Source organism: Neopelma chrysocephalum, unplaced genomic scaffold (assembly GCF_003984885.1).
Source record: "Neopelma chrysocephalum unplaced genomic scaffold, ASM398488v2 Primary Assembly neopelma1_96942, whole genome shotgun sequence".
In the NCBI taxonomy this organism is placed as follows: Eukaryota; Metazoa; Chordata; class Aves; order Passeriformes; family Pipridae; genus Neopelma; species Neopelma chrysocephalum.
Genome location: NW_020925585.1, coordinates 3,428,359 through 3,447,382, shown reverse-complemented (window position 1 = coordinate 3,447,382; position 19,024 = coordinate 3,428,359). Strand labels below are relative to the sequence as shown.

General features: G+C 37.4%; 1 protein-coding gene across 2 annotated transcripts in view; it reads left to right on the top strand.

The window, feature by feature from the left end:
* Nucleotides 1–220: 220 nt before the first annotated feature.
* The window catches only part of LOC113960929 (3'-5' RNA helicase YTHDC2), a 29,951-nt gene continuing 11,147 nt past the window's right edge, over nt 221–19,024 (top strand). Inside the window, exons 1-20 of one of the 2 annotated variants that reach the window (XM_027670855.1) lie at nt 221–437; nt 740–830; nt 2,286–2,482; nt 4,158–4,357; nt 5,022–5,188; nt 8,529–8,631; nt 9,804–9,960; nt 11,258–11,365; nt 12,485–12,633; nt 13,006–13,141; nt 13,519–13,645; nt 13,950–14,015; nt 14,944–15,122; nt 15,281–15,377; nt 15,458–15,545; nt 15,638–15,718; nt 16,612–16,694; nt 17,690–17,795; nt 17,930–18,049; nt 18,436–18,708. In XM_027670855.1, coding sequence (XP_027526656.1) covers nt 257–437; nt 740–830; nt 2,286–2,482; nt 4,158–4,357; nt 5,022–5,188; nt 8,529–8,631; nt 9,804–9,960; nt 11,258–11,365; nt 12,485–12,633; nt 13,006–13,141; nt 13,519–13,645; nt 13,950–14,015; nt 14,944–15,122; nt 15,281–15,377; nt 15,458–15,545; nt 15,638–15,718; nt 16,612–16,694; nt 17,690–17,795; nt 17,930–18,049; nt 18,436–18,708 — 2,709 coding nt within the window. In that variant the 5' untranslated portion in view covers nt 221–256. The remainder of the gene's footprint in view (nt 438–739; nt 831–2,285; nt 2,483–4,157; nt 4,358–5,021; nt 5,189–8,528; nt 8,632–9,803; nt 9,961–11,257; nt 11,366–12,484; nt 12,634–13,005; nt 13,142–13,518; nt 13,646–13,949; nt 14,016–14,943; nt 15,123–15,280; nt 15,378–15,457; nt 15,546–15,637; nt 15,719–16,611; nt 16,695–17,689; nt 17,796–17,929; nt 18,050–18,435; nt 18,709–19,024) is intronic. The other variant, XM_027670856.1, reaches the window with a different exon arrangement.

The window sequence follows — 19,024 nt, the reverse complement described above, 5'->3', positions numbered from 1 at the left end:
GATTAAAAAAAGCCACCACGGCCATTTCCTTGCCTTTATCAGGCGGCTCCGCCTTTCGCAGACAGCGCCGCCGGGTGTCGGCACCGCCCGTTGCCAGCGGAGGGGGCGGCTCCGCCCTCCCTTCCCAGCCGGGCGCGGAGCAGCGCGTCACCGCACCGCGCCGGCCGGGCCCGCTGCTGCGCCGGGGGCGCTGCGCTCACGCCGAGTGCGCTTCAGCCCCCGGCCCGCCGCGGAGCCCCCGGCCCGCCGAGGAGCCATGTCGCGGCCCAGACACGTCCCGCCCAGGCAGCCCGGCAGGGGCGCGGGGGGCTCGGGCACCGCCGCGGCGGCGGCCCGCGTCCGAGGCGGCAAAGGTCTGAGGGATGTCCGCGTGGACGAGGAGGTGGAGATCGCGGTGAACCTCGCTCTGGAGCGGTTCCGCTACGGAGAGGACACAGGTGTGTGCGGCGGCCCGGCCCCAGGGAGTGGCGAGGCCGGAGCGGGGCCGGCGGACACCGGGGCCCGCGGGCTCTTCCCCGGGAGCGGCGTCTCCCGGGCCCCGACCTGCCTGAGCGGGGCGGCGGCGCCGCCAGGACCCCTTACGGGCGTGCAGGGGCAGCCAGTCCCGGTGCCGCCAGTCCCGGTGTGCTCGGGAAGCGTGGTGGGTTCGGGGATTGATAAACCCTCGTAGGATCGAGGTAATATGTCAAGAATACTGCCTCCTGCGTTGTTACTTTTTTTTTTTTAATTATCTTTCTAGAAATGGAATTTCCCTCTTCTTTCACTAGTACTGAAAGAGCATTTGTTCACCGGCTCTGTCAGTCTCTTGGACTGATATCTAAAAGTAAAGGGTAAGTTGGAATCTGATTTTTATGTATTATTTTCTCTTTTTGGTGCGAATTTATGGAATTTCATTGCTAGCATGAAAACGATCTGTACTTCTAGGATATCTTGAGCTGTTCCAGGGAATAGTACTGGGAAAAAAAACACTTTATAATGTAGACATAAAATTTAGCACCTGATGTCTGCTTAAAAAAACCCTTGTGACATACTAGTTTGAGGTAGCTTGCTCCTGTGGATTCCATGTCCATAAAAAGGACTTCTCTCCAAGATGTGTTCTGCCTTTTGATTTTTTTCATACACTCCTGTACGTTCAAAGGTTTTGCATGGAATCTCACACCTTGACGGATAAAAAGTAACTTCGAGCAGCAGGTCCAAAAGAGTGCCTCTATTGGGAATGCAGGAGAAGAGGGTTGAAGTGTTGCCAGCAGGTGGAGGGAGGTCATCCTTGCCCACTGCTCAGCACTGATTAGGCTACACCTGTAGTGCTGTGTCCAGTACTGGGATCACCAGGAGACTGGGGAGAGTTCTATGAAGGACCAACAACATGATGAAAGAACTGGAGCATCTCTCCTCTTAGGAAAGGGTGAGAGGGACTGTTCAGCATGGAGAAGACAAGGCTCACTTGAAGTGAGAATGTAAAGAGGACAGAACTTGAGTCTGCCAGAGCGGCTGTGCCTCTCCTCACAGAGACTGCCTGGGCCAGCACCTGGGTACCTGCACCACTCTTCTACTTCTAGTAGGAATGGGGCACTGGGCTCCCTGAGAAGTCATTTTCAAAGGATTATGTCATTGTAGCCCAGGCACAAGATGGTTCCGTTTCAAATGTGTTTACAACTACTCTTTACATTTTTGTGTCCAAGTTCAGTCTGAGGACAAATGCAGTGTTACAATTAAGTGTTATGGCACTATTTCTAAGTAGAAAATTTTTGATAATGAACATTGTGGGAATCTTAATTTGTTTTACTGGATTTTGTTAAGGCTTGGAATGTCACTAGCAGGCAGCTTGTTTGTCTGCTTTACCTATTTGTTGATTTTTAACCTCTAGATCTCTTGAGTTAGTTTAGAAATCAGTTTTGTGTAGTAACTCTCAGTATTGATTGATAGAGCTGGCTGTATTTTGGGAGGCAAATGCAGTAATGGACCTTTAACCAAAGACAGCAGAAGAGTGTCACATTACAGAGGCCTAATTGTAAGGTTGTGCTGAGCATAGTGATCTGAAGTCTGCGGTGTCTGTGCTGCACTACCTCATGTGAACAGAGGGTGCCTTTGGTAGTGGATATTGGGATTGTTGCTATTACTTTGGTGTGCGTAATGCTACTTAGGGCATTTGGAAGTTTGTAGTTTTAACATTATATTTGAAAGTAATTTGACAGCCATCTTGAAAAAATTATGATCAAAGATTGTTACATTTGGGTAACTAGTTTGCTTATTCCTAAAGTGCCTTTTTTCTTTTTTTCCCCCAGAAAAGGGGCAAATCGATACCTAACTGTAAGGAAAAAGGATGGATCAGAACTAAAACGTGCAGTAATGACTTGTGCCTTGACTCCTGTTACAAAACATGCTGTTTGTACTTTAATTCGGAATTTCCCTGTCACAAATAAAGAACGAACAGAACTTCTGCCAAAGACAGAGCGAGGAAATGCGTGTGCTGTTGAATCTGGTATGTTCAGTATGTCTTCTGATATGGACTTGTCAATCAACACTACTTGACAAAACAACATACAACCCAACCACAAAACAAACACCTCTATATTCTGTTTCCTCTCCTGCCCTACCTGACACCCTTCCCTCCAAACAAACCCATTAATTTTCTTGACTTTTAATTATAGGGTCTTTTAAAACTGGTGTCATGAGGAGCTCAGGGAGTCATGTCACTCACATTGCAATGTCTCCCTTGTGTCAAGTTAGTTTTGAATCTTTGAGCCAGTTCCAGCCAAATTTTTTAGAAGTTCGTTTCTGAAATGTGGGTTCCTGCAAGTTCCGTGAGATGAGATTGAAAAAACAAGTGTTAATGTGACTCTGTATAAGAACATCCTTATGAGAAGATGAGACTGGCTTTTCTGCCTTTTGAAATCTGTGTTCTTGATAAGTTTGTGTTTTGTTTTGTCATCTTCTAGAATAGATTTGGTCTCTAAGAGGCTATTACCTAAACTTCTTGATTTCTAGAGTATATAAGAGTTTGCTGGATATCATATGTGGATATAACTTATAATATAATATTGGGGAGGTTTTAACAATGCTTTTAATAACATTGTTTCTTTAACATTGTAAGAGATATGGTGTATTTCTGCACACAAAGTTGAGTGTGGTGAACAGAAAACATACCAGTATGCCTTGTTTCATCAGGTATTCATGACGTTCATGCTTTAAGTGCTTCCTTTGCTAGTTTTCCTTTTCAGTTGTTTAATTTGTTTAATAGAATTGTTTAATGAACAGAGTGAAACTATAATAAAAATACTGAAAAGCAATTCCTTAGGAACATAAGACATAAATTAATGAACAGTGTAAAATGTATCTTTCTTTACTTCTCCAGAATGGTCCTTGGCTCTTTTAATCTGTTATTCCATTTCTGTCTTGGTAAGAGAGTGTTTGTAATTTAATAAGTCAATCTGTTAATCACACTAAATATGTATAATTGAGTTTACAGTGAGCTTCTAATTCTTCTGGAAAATAATTATTACAGAATTATAGAATAGCATTTACAGTACTGAATTTGTCTATTTATGCCTTGCTTTCTAATACATCACGCTGCTGTGTGAGTCCAGGGCTCTAGATACAGCATGGTTCAATTGGTATGTGTTAAGACAAATCTTATGGACTGGAGTATTAGGTTATGTAAGACTGACAGAGAGGAGGTCTTAAAAGACCAGTGAGGATGTGAAAGAAGGCATATGAATCACAATAAAGTTATCCTTTTGTTAGAAGATGTGCTTGTCACTTTGGAATAATTTAAATGTTTAACTGTGTGGTGGATATTTCGTGGCAAGCTGTGCAGATATGAATGTGTAAACAGCTACAAAGGCCAAGGCAATGTGGTTTAGTTTTTATTTTTCTTTTAGCTCTTCATTTTTGACTTTCAGAAATGTATTGGAATAGTCTGGTTTTGTTCAAAATATCTATGAAAGTAAAAATTCCTATGAAAAATATTTATTTTAAGTACCATTATACAATGTGTTATTATGAATGTGATTTCTAAATATGTGATGGGTTTGTCACTTTATCTACAGGGATCCATACAAAGTTGGGAATGTTAATTTTCAAGTACGGTTTTTAAGCAGTGTTTTAATGATTTTCCTTTGTATCTGTATAAGTAATTTTTTGACTTCTCTTCACAGAAAGCAAAGAAGTGATTAGGACAAGTGGACGACTTAATGATGGTATACCGCAGGTTCCAGTGAAAAGAGGAGAATCGGACTTTGATTCCTTCAGGCAATCACTACCAGTTTTTGAAAAACAGGAAGAAATTGTCAAAATAATAAAGGACAATAAAGTTGTTTTGATTGTAGGAGAAACAGGATCAGGAAAAACTACTCAAGTATGTTTCTTTCATGAAATAAAAAAAGATAACAGTATTTATTCAAATGTAATGCTAGATTTTTAATGTTTCTGTAATAAGGGATTTCTTTACTCTAGTTTTAAGGCTTTTGTTTTCCTGTAAGGTTGAAGGTCTTGTGTTTCAGTTAACTTTCCTACTTTTTAAATACTAAACCAGCAGTTACATACTAACACCATAAATGGTTCTACACAATTTTCTCATAGATATGAGTTTTTTATTAAAATAATCACAGAATATCGAAGGGAAGGTAGCTATGATTTTGTACAGCCTTTTTTCTTTCAAAGCTAGTTCTGTTCTAAGTATCTAGAGTAGAATATTATTGCATTAAAATGAAAGATTACCTACACAGCTTTTTTTAGATATTTCTGAGAGACAAGAGAGAGAAGCTTCAGGGTGTTTTTGTTTGAGTTTTGTTTGTTTGCTTGTGGTTTTGTTTTGTTTTTTTTTAAACAGATTAGACTTAATGGGAAAAAATTTATCTTTTTGGCCTTTCCACCACTTCAAGTACTTTTGCAGTGATAATCCTTTTGTGAGGCCTTTTGCAACCTGTGTAATATTAAGATGCAGTTAAGTTATCTCACCATGGTAAAAAAAGCTATGGCTTTACCAAACTAAAAAGTAAATTTAAACCACTTCTTTACAGATCCCTCAGTTTATTCTTGACGACTGTTACAAAACTGGAACTCCCTGTCGTATATTTTGCACTCAGCCAAGACGTTTGGCAGCACTTACTGTGGCTGAAAGAGTGGCAGCAGAAAGAAGAGAAAAGATTGGCCAGACCATTGGTTATCAGATCCGATTAGAAAGCAGGTACTAATGATATTTTTTAAAGTCAGTTGATCTCGTGTTGGTGTCTTTAGTCTTGTGTAGATTTAAACTATAGTGTATTTGGGATACAGCTTAGTAAAATCCCCATAGGTGAAGTATAGGTAGGATATGTTATTTTGGGTAATGAATATTTAAGAGTGAAAAGGACAGTTTTCTTCTGATATTTTAGAACTTCATGTAGTAAGTTGTTTTATAGAATGGAACTGCAAGTGATTTCTCTTGATGTCTTCTAGGGAGGATGTGTGTGAAAATCCTTGTCATATTTTCGAATTAGGTCTACACTTGCCCCCTTTTATTTTTTATTCCCTGCTTTTGACATTTGTCAATCCAAAAGTTCTGCAGACTTTGAAGATAGGTAGGAAGACCAGCATGTTGTAACAAATGCTACATAGTGAGACTTGATAGGACACATTAAAGGGACAATAGCAAAATTGGAAAGTGAATGATGAAGCTGAGCATTACTTACCAATCTATTTTGGGTTAAATTTACTCTGTTTCAGCTTTTTTATTTCAAACATTAAGTGATATGAAAGTAGAGATTTTTAGATCACCTGAAGAATTTGATCCTAAAGCAGAGCAGAAATGGATGGAAATCGGAAGATTGTGTGTGGTTGCTAAAGTTTTTGAATTGTGTAGATAGTGGGATTTTCAGGAATGGACATTAGGTGGGATATGAGTGAGAAGAAGATGGCAAAAAGTATAGCTGGTTATGTTGCTTGTATGGATGAAGATACATAGCTAATGAATGCACTTAAACAGCAAAGCCAAGTTAAAGAAGAATTTGAATATCATACAAAAGCTCATAAGGCTATTAAGAGATTAAAAGAGCTGGTAAAGATGAATTGCAAATAAGGTGATGACTAATGTGTGGAAGAACTATGCTCGCTGAAGAAGAATAAAGTGTAGGTCAGATGGAAGAATTACTGGAACCAGTGCAGAAAACTCTGCTTAAGACAAATCAATAAGTTCACTGGAGAAAAAGCAAAAGGGAGAGATGACAATGTTTCCACCTGCCAAAAAAGATATTGGGTGGGGGTGTTTATAGTAACACAGAATTCTTGATTTCTAGAAGGCTATTGAAGAAGGAGTAGAGATGGATAAAGTAAAGCATGTCTGTCTTATATGAATTCCTTGAATTTAATATGTAAGAGGATTTTTGAAGTGAGGAATGAATTCCAAACCTGGGAAGAAATACATATATGATAACTAGTGAGCTTATGTCTTCCTTCTTTTCTGGAAGTTTTCAATACTTCAGTGGCAGTGCTGGAGAAAGTAATGACAATTGCAGTTTTCACTTGCACAGCTTAACTCTGCAAGAGGTACTAGGTACTTTTAAGATTTTTAAATTCCTGAAAAATGAAAGCATTTGAAAAGGTTCAGCTGACTTCTTTGTTGATGCCTGTTCAGCTGGTGCTAAGAAAAAACTTCAAAGCAGTTAATTGGGGGTGAGATAAGGAAAGGGTTTAATTGTGCCAAGGCAATACATGTTACAGGACGCACCCCGTCTGAGATGTTACATTTTATAATACCATCTGTCCAATCCCAAGTGTGTCCACCCTGTAGCCTTTGCTCTGGTCCACCTCCTGGCCCACCCCCTGGAATTGGGGGCTTTTGGGACCACCTCTTCATCAATCTTCATCTTCTTCGGGGCACAGAGGGTACACAGTCACCCAGTTTCTGACCATGTTCTGCGGTTTAGGCTAAGATACAAGCATTCTCCAAACAGAACAGACCTTGCCTTGACAAGAGACTAAACATTTCTACTGGATTCGGGGGTAGGACTGATATAGGGAACATGGAATGGGGTAAGAGGGTTAAGGAATTGTAAACTAAAGGGTGCTACAGGGTAGAGGGATAAGGGCTGCTGCTTTTAAAATCTACTTCTACTACTTATAAAACTTATAAGGCTTACAAAAATTAGAAAAATAAAAAACCATTAGGGGCATAAGGCATCGTTGTGGCTCAGTCAGTTATAGTGTGTTGGGTTTGTGTGGCAAGGTTTTGGTAGTGAATGGGCTCCAGGGGTGGCTTCTGTGAGAAGAAGCTTCGCACGTCTGATAGAGCTGGTGCCAGCTGGCTCTAAGAGGAGCCGCTGGCTAAGGCTGAGGCCACTGGTGACAGTGGTTGTGCCTCTGGGATAACATATTACAAATCTGCACAGCAGTAACAGCAGTGCAAAGAGAGGATTGTGATAATTGTGAGACAGACAACTCTGCAGATGCCAAGGTCAGTGCATAAGGAAGGAGAGGAGGTGCTTCAGGCACCAGAGGAGAAATTCCTTTGCAGCCTATGGAGGACCCCATGCCAGAGGAGGTGGTTGCGTGAAGGACCCTGTGACCCTGTGGGAAGGCTGTGCTGGAGCAGGCCTCCTGACAGAACCTGTGGCCCCATGGAGAGGGCAGTCTGCACTGGGGCATGTTTGCTGGCTGGACTTGTGAACCCGTGGGGGGTCTCATGCTGGAACAGTCTGTTCCTGAAGGACAGAACCCTATGGGAGGGACGCCATGCTGGAGTAGTTTGTGAAGACTGTGAGGAATCCTCCCAGTGAGGAGGAAGGAGCAGCAGAGGCAGCATGTGATGAACTGACCACAGCCACCAGTCCTTGTCCCCCTGCACTGCTGAGGGGTAGGAAGTAGAGAAAACTGGAAGTTAAACCTGGGAAGAAAGGAGGGGTGGGGAAAGGTGTTGTAAGAGTTGGTTCTGTTTCTTATTTTCCCACATGGACTTAATTGGTAGTAAACTAAATTAAGTTCCCCAAGTCAAGTCTGTTTTGCCTGTGATGGTAATTGTGAGTGATCTCTCCCTGTCCTTATCTTGACCCATGAGCCTTTTGTTGTATACTCTGCCCTGTCCAGCTGAGGAGGAGAGTGATAGAGTGGCCTGGGTGGGCACCTGGAATCCATCCAAGGTCAATCCACCACATGTAGACAAATATCAAGACTATATCCAAGCATATGCTGAAGAATTGGAACCTGTTTTTCCAAAGCAGTCCACACTGAATTTTCCAATAAATTAAACAGCATGGAGAGGTTCTCAAGATTGTGTTTCACTTGCTTATTAATTTAGAAAAAGATTGAATCTCACCATGTCAATTAATCCCTTGTCTGAAGTTTTGGAGCATGAGCACTAAGAGTCCTTAGGAACTCTTTGGGAACAAGCATAGTTTATAAACAAGGAGTATGCATGAACTCTTTGGTGAGAGAACTGTGATTCCACTTTTGGTAAACAGCTGTTCAATCCTTTAATTTTTGGTAAATAGTGGAAAGCTAGTAGCATGTAAGTGGTGCAAAAAACTGAAGTATCTTTATGAACTGTTCAATAGGGTTTCTCCAAAGACATTGGTAACATTTTGCACTAATGGCATCCTGCTTCGCACGCTCATGGCAGGAGACAGCACCCTATCTAATGTGACACATGTTATCGTGGTAAGGATTTTATTGTATTTCATGTGAGGTGGAGCAATATGTATTACTTGTTAATTGGAAGGTGAGATCCTAGTTTTCTACATTAATTTACTGAATATTTAAGTTGGTTTTGTTTGGTTAGCATCTCAGTTAGCTTTAAAGATTTACTGAGCCTTTATTGTAGCATGCATGCTTTTCCATTTTTGTTTTTTTTTTCCCCTGTAAAAGCATCTCATTTTAGGTTCATACCAGTAATTAATTTTTGAATTGTTGTGCAGTTGTAGAGGGCAGAGGTCTAAATTTTTCTGAACTTCCTCTGTCAGCAGAAAAGCCTTAGAGAGATTTATGTAGATACAGTTTAGTGTATCAGAATTTCTGTTATTATGTCCTTGTTTTAGCAGTACCAAATTTGCAGTTCATTTGTTAGCCTAATGTTTTCAAAATAATACGTAGTCTAATTTCTAGCAAATTATTTAAGTATGTTCATATATGATTATGTGAATTTCATATTGTGGAATTTGATAAGTCAGTGGAACCAGAGCTCTCTAGGGCTGAAAACAGAAAAAAACCTGTCTGTTTACTAAAGAGTAAAAAAGTCTGAGACTGATTTATACATTCTTGATTTCAGCCTGCAAATCTTGTGTTTGGGTTCTTGTTTCATTCAGTCACATCATAAAACAGAAGACAGACAAAATGATTAATTGGTCATGTGCCTTAATGATAAGTTTTGTGCATGATTTAGTGACTCTAAGCAATCTATCTTTTTTTCTTATTGTTTGGTACTGTTCAGTTCTTTAAATGCTCATCAGTTGTGAAGGGAGATTTTATTAAAATAAAATTTGTAGGATTTGTGGTTTTCAGTATTATCTCAGGAGTGAGATTCAAGTGCAAGAATTAGAGAAGTTTCAGACATTTCCTTTGATCTCTGAAATCAAGATCTGTGTGGTTTTTGCATTACAGTGCAGTCTGCTCTGGTATCTATAAAACCTTTTGGAGTATTTTTTTACTTTTGGATAGTTTATAAAAAAATCCTTACTTACGGATTCTTACTATACTGCCAGATTTTAATGTAATGCACCATCAAATTACATATTTTAGTTTTTTAAAAAGTTTGTATTTGTGAAAAGTTGTGATCTTGTATCTGTGATGTTTATCTGTTATTTTTGTTTTTCTTTCTTTCTCTTTCATTATAGGATGAAGTACATGAGAGGGATAGGTTCAGTGACTTCTTGTTAATAAAACTGAGAGATGTGTTGCAAACCCAGACTAATTTAAAACTCATTATTTCTAGTGCAGCTCTAGATGCAAATCTCTTTATTAGGTATTTTGGATGCTGTCCAGTAATACACAGTAAGTATTTATGTGAACACTTATTCTCAGATAAGTGAGAATATCTGCCCTGAGACTCATAGATCTTATCAAACCATTCTGACAAAAGCCGTGTGATGAATACACTGCAATGCTTTTTCCTTGTTTACTCATGTTTGTTGTATTGTAACTATTTGCACCTACTACAGAGGGAAATGTTTTTATCACTGGAGGTTCTGTAAATGCAGGATTGTCCTGGCCCCCTCCATGTTCAGTTAAAGAAGGAGGAAAAAGTTCTCAAAGTGCTGGTGTCCCTGACAATATAGACCCTAGGATCTACAAGAGTATTATCTATGTGTCTGTTAATACATACCAGTAGATTTTAGTTCTTCAGGCCTCAGAGATTGCTACTGGTTACTGGATAAAAGACAGATAACTGTACCTGCTCTTTTCAGAATTACAGTCATAGGCTAATGGGGTTTTTATGTTTTAGTCACATGATACCTTGCTTTATTTAGAGTCTTCTCTAAAAGTCATTGGATAATTTTAGTGGATATTTCTGAGAAAGAGTTAATTTTTCTTATTTACATAAAGAAGTGTTTAGTTCTCAGTTCGGAAATTCTGCCTAGTAAAATGAAGCTTGCAGCTTGTTGGAGGCAGGAATCTGGAAATGACACAGATTTTAGTGTTTGGCAATTTTTTTTCAGAGAGGAGAAACCTCGTTGTAATTGGTATGTGGCTTTCCAGTTTACTCTTATGGCAGCTTCCTATTCTTTTAGATCAGTAGGTTTATTTTGGAAATTTTGACTGCTGTCTCCATTTTACTGCAATGGTTATACTGTTATCAGATAGTGGACTTCGCAGGCTAATCCAATTGAAAAGGCGCTGGTCTGCTTGTGGGACCTTGCAGTAAAGCTGTATTAATTGCACCTATATTATGGAATTCAGGTGGCTTACACAGTGAATTCGTTTTGGTACCCCTAAACAAAAATGTCTGTTTTCTTTTCTCATTTGATAAAATTGCAGTAAATAACTGTCAGTCTTACATCTCTTACTGCCACACTTAATAGAATTGAAGAGGTTAATGAGAAACAAGCTATGCAGCTGGCATTTCCCTTTTGAATTGTGGTTGGTTTTTTTTGTGACCCAGTCATTTAATGAAAATAGACTTAAGTGAAGAGACTCTTACAAGACTTTTCAAGGAGAGTAATAATTCTTTAAATCAGGCCCTAATTATATTTAATTCACTTTTTGTGTCTATAAAAATGATTTTTAAAAATTAATATGATAATTGAGGCTAGGGAATATCTAATCTGTCATGAATTTTTTATACTTGCAGTCCAAGGAAGACCTTTTGAAGTTAAAGAGATGTTTTTGGAGGACATTTTACGAAGTACTGGGTATACAAACAAAGAGATGATGAAGTACAAAAAAGAGAAGCAGCAAGGTTGGTAGACTTCTTAATGTAAAAGGCTGGTAATGAGTCTCATTGATTGATTGAAAAACAAACAGGATGAATCTGTGTTAAAATTTTAGAGTCAGAATATTAAAAGAGACATGATTAGATGACAGCAAGTATTGTGAAACTCTCTGTAACAATGTTGATGTAGTTTGTGATTTAAAAAAATATTTTCACTTTCTTTCAGTGATTGCACTTCATATCGCTTTCAGTTGATAAATGTTAAATTTTTTCTAGTTATTATGGAGTAGAATTACATATAACTGTGGCCTTTGCCCACTTGAAAACTACAGAACCATAAGATACTATATGCTCACTGTAGAGTGCAAATTAAAGTGCAGCCAAATTAAACTGCAGCCATTAGAGAAGGCAGGATTTTGTACATTTTGCATAGAAGTGGTTTCTATTATTAATATTTTTCCCTGCATTCTTCAGACGTAGGTGTATTTAACTTATATAGCCCAGAAGCAGTAATACACTTGAACTAAAGAGAGGGGTTTTTTCAGTTGGTTAGGTAGATATATTTTTGAAAAGTTTTCCTGGCAGCTGAAAGTAATGATCCTACTGAGTATTTAAAATAAAAAAAAAAAGAAAGACAAACCCCAAAGCTGTAACATACAATCCTAACTACATGTTTATCATGGAGTTCAGCTCTGATCACTGTGGATAGAAAAGCTGAGTTAAGGCACTGGTGTCTTCTACTGTTTTCTTCTACTGGTACACAAAATTTAGTTGTAATATGCAGGAATTGTATCACTTCTCTTTGGCATTTCACTTCTGGAGAAAGAGCTGCCTTGAGAACTGTGTAAGAAGATAGTTACTTAAGAAGCTTTTTTGAATGCAGCAAGCTGGAATACTGGAGGCTTAGGGCATTAAGCACCCAGGTGGTATTTTTTACCTTGTTGTTATAGCAGATGTTTGCAATGGTGCACTTTTAGGTGCCCTTAATCATGGAATTTGTATTGGACTGGTAACAGTGTTCTAGATTAAATAAGAGATCAAATAGGTTAAACTTTGTGATTTGTTATGGCTATTTTTTGTAACTGAAAATAATAGATTATTAAGATGACTGTAAAACTTCCTGTGGAAATACTTTATGCATTCTAGAAGAGAAGCAGCAAAGCTCTCTTACTGAATGGTGTTCTGCTCAAGAAAATAATAGCACACTAGAACCTCAGAGACAAAAATCTATCCCAAGGGCAACTGAAGAGTATAATCTGTTGGGTGATGGCGGTGACACAGTATTTAATCAACTGGTAAGCTTTTCCTTTTGTTGGGAGGTGTGTTTAAATCTGCATTAAAAACTGTTCTCTAAAGAGATTACTCCTGTAGAATTTCTGAAAGGATAATAACGTATTTTAAAGTTGGTTTTTTTTATTTATCATGAAGTACTGAAGTGTGCTTTTCAATTACATTGGTTGTACATAACTTTTCTTCAGATTAGATGCTGAACTTCCATTGCTTAAAATACTTGCATATGATACAATAAATGCTTTAACTGGTACTGACTGCTGAGTTTCTGATTGTTCTTTGGAAAACTAACTGTTCAGGTTTTTTGTGTGCAGTATATGAGAATAAAGACAACTCTTGGAAGACATTGATCTTTAAATACTGTATTTTCTCTTCAGACTGAAAAAGATGTGAATAGCCTTGAACCGTGGCTAATAAAAGAAATGGATTCTTGTCTTTCTGACATCTGGTTGCATAAAGATATTGATTCCTTTGCTCAGGTGTTCCACCTCATTTTAACTGAAAATCTCAGCGGTAAGTTTCTCATCTTATTACATAAGAAAAAACCAATAACAAAATGACTTGAATTTCTGTAGCTATTCCGTCTCTAGTTTCAAATGTTGTTAGCTTTGAATTCTGATGCCTATTGAAAAAGTGAATAGAACTAACAGAATTAATGAATTATTTCCTTACTTCTTGTTGTACTTGTTTTGAAATCTTAACAGATGTTACAACGTGTATCTAAAATAGTGTTAAATTCATGTGAACTGAGTGATGAAATGAAATGAGGACATAAAATCTCTCTGGCCTGTTTTTTAAAAGTCTTATAAGTCATACTCATACTACATTTAGATGAAAAAATAAGAATGTTTTTATTGTGTTTGCTGATTTATTTATTTTGTACTTCTCAGTTGATTATAGACACAGTGAAACCAGTGCGACTGCACTAATGATTGCTGCAGGGAGAGGCTTTTTGAATCAAGTAGAACAGCTGATCAGTATGGGAGCAAGTATCCACTGCAGATCATCTAATGGCTGGTAAAAACAAACAGACAAACCAAAATACGGATTTATTTGTCAATATACAAATAAATTTGTATATTTTTCATTATATACAAATATATAGAGAGAAATTTCTATAATATTTAAACTAATTGCTAACTTATCTGACTACTGTAAGCAGTAATAGGTTTTGATAGTCTAAAGAGTTTCTAACTTTTATTCATCACATTGTATTCTGTAAATTCTAGATTGAATTCTTAGTTACACAGTCTTTATTTTAGGCTATGGATCTTTCTTTTGAAGTGAAAATTTAACTAAGATTTTTATGTAAATCCTTCAGGATGGCTGTGGATTGGGCTAAGCGCTTTGGACAGACAGAGGTTGTTGACCTGTTGGAATCCTACAGGTAAACTATAACTGCTTTGCAGAAAAAGTTGTGTAACGTGGTAAGGGAAATTTGTATTTTGTCTTCTTTTAATCAGAACAGTTTTTAATGTTTTATGCCTTAAAATCTGACCTAATAGCAAGATTTATTTGGGAATAGGAATGTTTCAAAAACTTTTTTTTTTTTTTAAAGTGTCATGGTGATTATGTTTGCACAACTCTTAGGATAAATGTAGTTACAGTGATGTAGGACTTGTTTTGTATTATTAGCTTTTATCATTTTGATGTGGGCATTCCTATCATGATTATATATCTAGGCAGGATGTGATTGTAGTAACTTAAATAAATAGCAGAGATCATGATTCTGCCATGTACCATTTTAATTTCAGATACTTAGTTTGAAAACAAATCTGTTGTATATTTTTATCTATACGTTGTTGATACAAATAGCCATGTCAGAGACTTTATAGGAATAACATGTACACTAGGCCATTCAAGAGTTGTTTTTTGATTAACTTAACAGTTATCATATTTTTTTACCATTTTGTAGAGACCTCTATTATTAGAACTCCTCTTAGTGTGGTTTCTGTTAATGTAGTACCTGCTTATGGGGAGAAAATGTTTGGAAAATATGCTTCTTTTAAGTATTTTAAACAGATCAAGAAGTGATGTCTTTCTACCTTGAGTTCTGACATGTTTGCTTATGGTTTTGTTTCAATGAAGTGTAAGAAAATGACAGTAAATGCTAAAAAATGAAGTTGCGTGCTTGCTGGGTTAACACTTACGTCAGGGAACAGTAATATTGTTTTGGAGGTGCTGTTCTGCTACATTTTAAAATTTAACTTCAAAAGAAGTAGTCTTGCTGGTCTTGATCTAAATTTGATTTTGTGGTTGAATGCAAACCTAAAGCAAACAGCCTTGACTCTGGTCTATGTATTTTTCTATTTTAGTGCTTCAGCAGGATTTGGAAATTTGGATGAAAGTTCCCTGGTCCGAACAAGTGGTAGTGACCTTAGTGCAGAGGACAGAGAGCTATTGACAGCTTATCATCACAGTTCTGATGATGAAAAAGTGGATCTGGACCTGATTATGCACTTACTTTATAACATCTGTCATAGTTGTGAGGCTGGTAAGTATTACACACACAGTCCCAGTAAGTTACTATGGATTTTGATAAATCCTGCCTTTTTTTCAGAAATATCAAGTAGGTAAAACCTTCCAAGTGCTAGTACTGGCATATACTGAAAGTGAACTTTCTGTTTAACTGCAAACCCACTTCTTTTTTAGGAGCAATTTTAATATTTCTTCCTGGATACGATGAGATAGTGAGCCTGAGGGACCGTATTCTTTATGATGACAGGAGATTTGCTGATAACGCTCACAGGTAAAGCCCCTAGTCTCTGTGATTGAGGTTTATATTTCTTCTTTAAAGATATTTAAAGCATCCTCTTTGTCTTGCATTAGGTACCAGGTTTTCATGCTTCATTCAAATATGCAGACTTTGGATCAGAAGAAAGTGCTTAAAAGTCCACCTTCTGGTGTCCGCAAAATAGTAAGTGTCAGAGGACTTCATCAGATATTATATTGATCTATTTTGTGTTTGCTTTTAACTATGGTTTTGGTTGTTTCTTGTTATAATTGCAGATTCTTTCTACAAATATTGCAGAAACCAGCATAACAGTCAATGATGTTGTATTTGTTATTGACTCAGGCAAGGTGAAAGAGGTATGATCGGCCTAAAATTTCTTTGGGAAGTAAACTTTGGAAAACTGTTTTTTTTATAGTAGGCTGCGAGCTAGTGCATGTCAAGCAACAAAGGTAACTGAGAAGTTTTGATGTCTATTTGTTTTATGACAAATACTGTAAACAGTAGCTGTTTAAAAACACTGTAAAAACTATTGTAAGTTGATATAGTGATATATCTTTTTTTAAACAGTATTTTTGTTTGATTTTTTTTTTTAAAACAAGTCCATCAGTTTAGACTGGCATCTTCCTGAAACTTAGAGAACACCAGAAGTTCCCTTTGTCCTACTATTGTATTGAGTCCAAACCTAATCCATTAAACTTTTAAGCATTGTTTGATATATTGAATGCCCATTCCTAAATCACTTGTCAGGAAAAGTGGGATGTCATAATGAGGTAATTTAAGACCTCGCGTATTGCTTTGAAAATTAAGTTACATTTCATAGGGGATATGAAAATTTCTGAAGTTCTCACAGTAACACAATTTTTCTGTAATTTTGCATCAAATGTAAGAAAATAAGGATGTAATTTCCAAGTGAGAAAAAGAGAAAAACTTTGATCACTGTAATAATGTATTTTTTCTTGGTTTCTGGTAACTTAAAATGCAATCCATGTCTTTTATTGACTTACAATTACCTATTGACTAGAAAACTTCCATTTAGAAAACTCTGTAGCACAAAGATACTGTGAAGGAGGTAGCATAAATTCATTTGAAACTAAGTATTCAGAACATACCTTTGTGCCAGAAGCTGCTAGTGGTTTTTATAATTTTTTTTTTATGTTTTTTAAGAACTTCTGTTGATAAATCATTACTAACTTTTATTTAAGTACCCTTATTAAATCTTGGTTTTATGTTCCCTGCTTTGCTTTTATAGAAGTCTTTTGATGCACTGAGTTGTGTTACAATGCTAAAAATGGTGTGGATTTCAAAAGCCAGTGCTATCCAGAGAAAAGGCAGGTAATAAATGCTTTATACTGACTTTTATTTTGCATATATCAAATGTCCTGACCAGTAGGAATAAAGTACTAACGTAATAGCAGCAACACTGAGTAATGTTTCTAGCCTAGTCCAGTATGATGTTGGACAATGGCCAATGCTCATGCTCTGCATTTCCCAAGTTGTACAAAAGTGACACTTGGGAATATCCCAGAACTTGTATTAGGTCTAGGTTGTTGTTCCCCCATGAACTTATTCTCCTTCCTCTTTCTCCCATGTAGCAGCAGCAGTCACAGTGTCCAATAAGGCATTTCACAACTTATCTGTGGGCAAAGGACTGCCTACTGCTAGTTTTTAATTGAAGCCCTGGCATCTCTTTGTTAGAAGAAACATTGAGCAGTAATTCCTTATTCACTGTCTCCAAACTATTCATGACTTAGCAGGCCTCGAACACGTTCTTCCCAACACTGTGGGTGAAGGCTGAGAAGTTACGTATGTAGCAACAAATACCCATATTTTGTGACGTGATATTGGCATTAACCTACAGGGATTTGAGTGTGAATGTGAGCATTTGCTGTCTCACAACCTATTTAGTCTTCATTTTATTTTTTGCTCCTAGAGTACTGTCTGACTGTTAGGGGGATGTGAAGAGGAAGAAATGAAGTTTACAACTTACATTCCTTATGGCAAAGGATGGATGAGATTTAGATTGATCTTGAATTGGCAAAACATCCCCATCACTTTATTTAGATAGCCCTTACTTTTGTTTTTCCAGATTTTTCAGTGTAGGGTTGAAAGTCTAATAATAAATTTCCCTACTACCAAAAATAATTAATGTGATGGAAAACTGTTAACTTTTTGTGTGGGACTTCCTATTAACCACAAAATTATCTTTCTGTCAGACATTCTTGCGCCTTTGCATTCTGAGTTTGCGTGGGTTGGTTTTTTGGTCGATTGTTTTTTTTTTTTTTTTAAAGAAATTCTAATTTCACACCTTCCCATATTTTATTTTCCAGGGCTGGTCGCTGTCAGCCTGGAGTCTGTTTTCGTCTCTTCAGCAGGCTCCGATTTCAGAATATGTTGGAATTTCAAACTCCAGAACTTCTAAGAATGCCACTTCAGGTGCATGTTCAGTTACAAATTATGACTTTTAAAAAATGTATTAACATCAAACCATTCTATTAATTCCAAAAAAGCATGTATTTCTTTTGTTTTGCCCAAACTTTAACAATACTTTTCTGCTTTTTAACTTACAGGAGCTTTGTTTACACACAAAACTTCTGGCTCCAATTAATTGTTCAATTGTTGACTTTCTTATGAAAGCTCCTGATCCTCCACCAGCTTTAATTGTGAGAAATGCTCTGCAAATGCTCAAGGTCAGTAGAGGAATAGATTTAAATGGGAACTGTGTATGATCTGTATTTGTGGTGTAACATGTCCTACTATCATTTCTGGTAACGTATCTTGCTGACTTTTATTTGTACAGAGACTATTGTTCAGTTACTTAAGGATGCTTTGAATTTCTGTTTGTTGTCTCTTTTCATTTTATGTGTGTGGATGTATTTTTCCATGTTAAGGGAAGAGTGTGCTTTAAGATCTGGTCTTGAACTGTTACTTATTAGTTTGACTTGCTTTTTTAGTGTTTGGGAGCAAGTCTGGGTAATGTCCAATGATCGTATCCTTTCTACTTTCATTGTAAATTAATTTTGTTTGCTTCCCCCTTTTCCCCTCGCCCCCATTTTTTATTTTTTTTTTTAACCAGACTATAGATGCCATGGACCCTTGGGAAGATCTCACTGAACTTGGTTATCATCTCACTGAACTGCCAGTAGAGCCACACCTTGGTAAAATGGTGTTGTGTGCCGTAGCTTTGAAGTGCCTGGATCCTGTTCTTACCATTGCTTGTGCTCTTGCCTACCGAGACCCCTTTGTCCTTCCTGCACTGGCCTCTCAAAAGCGTGCAGCCATGCTCTGCAGGAAACGTTTTACTGCGGGAACATTTAGTGACCATATGGTGCTTCTCAGGGCTTTCCAGGTATTGCCTCATTTCAGTAATCACACATCAAAGTAAATGATGTACCGATCAAGTTGGATGTAGAATGGTAGACTACGATTAAGTCCTTAGACAAGAAATTTTTTATTTTTGCCTAGTGGCTTTACTGGATATTGGACTCATAATTTTGTGACAGAACACTTTTTGTCTCAGCTTTTGGTGATATTTGCTAACTGGGTTAAATTCTGAATGTTACAGCAAGGTGCCCCTTTATATCCTTTATATCCGGATAACTTAGAATAATGATCTTAACATAATAATCTTTATAATAATAATAACATATTGGTTATTAGATTAG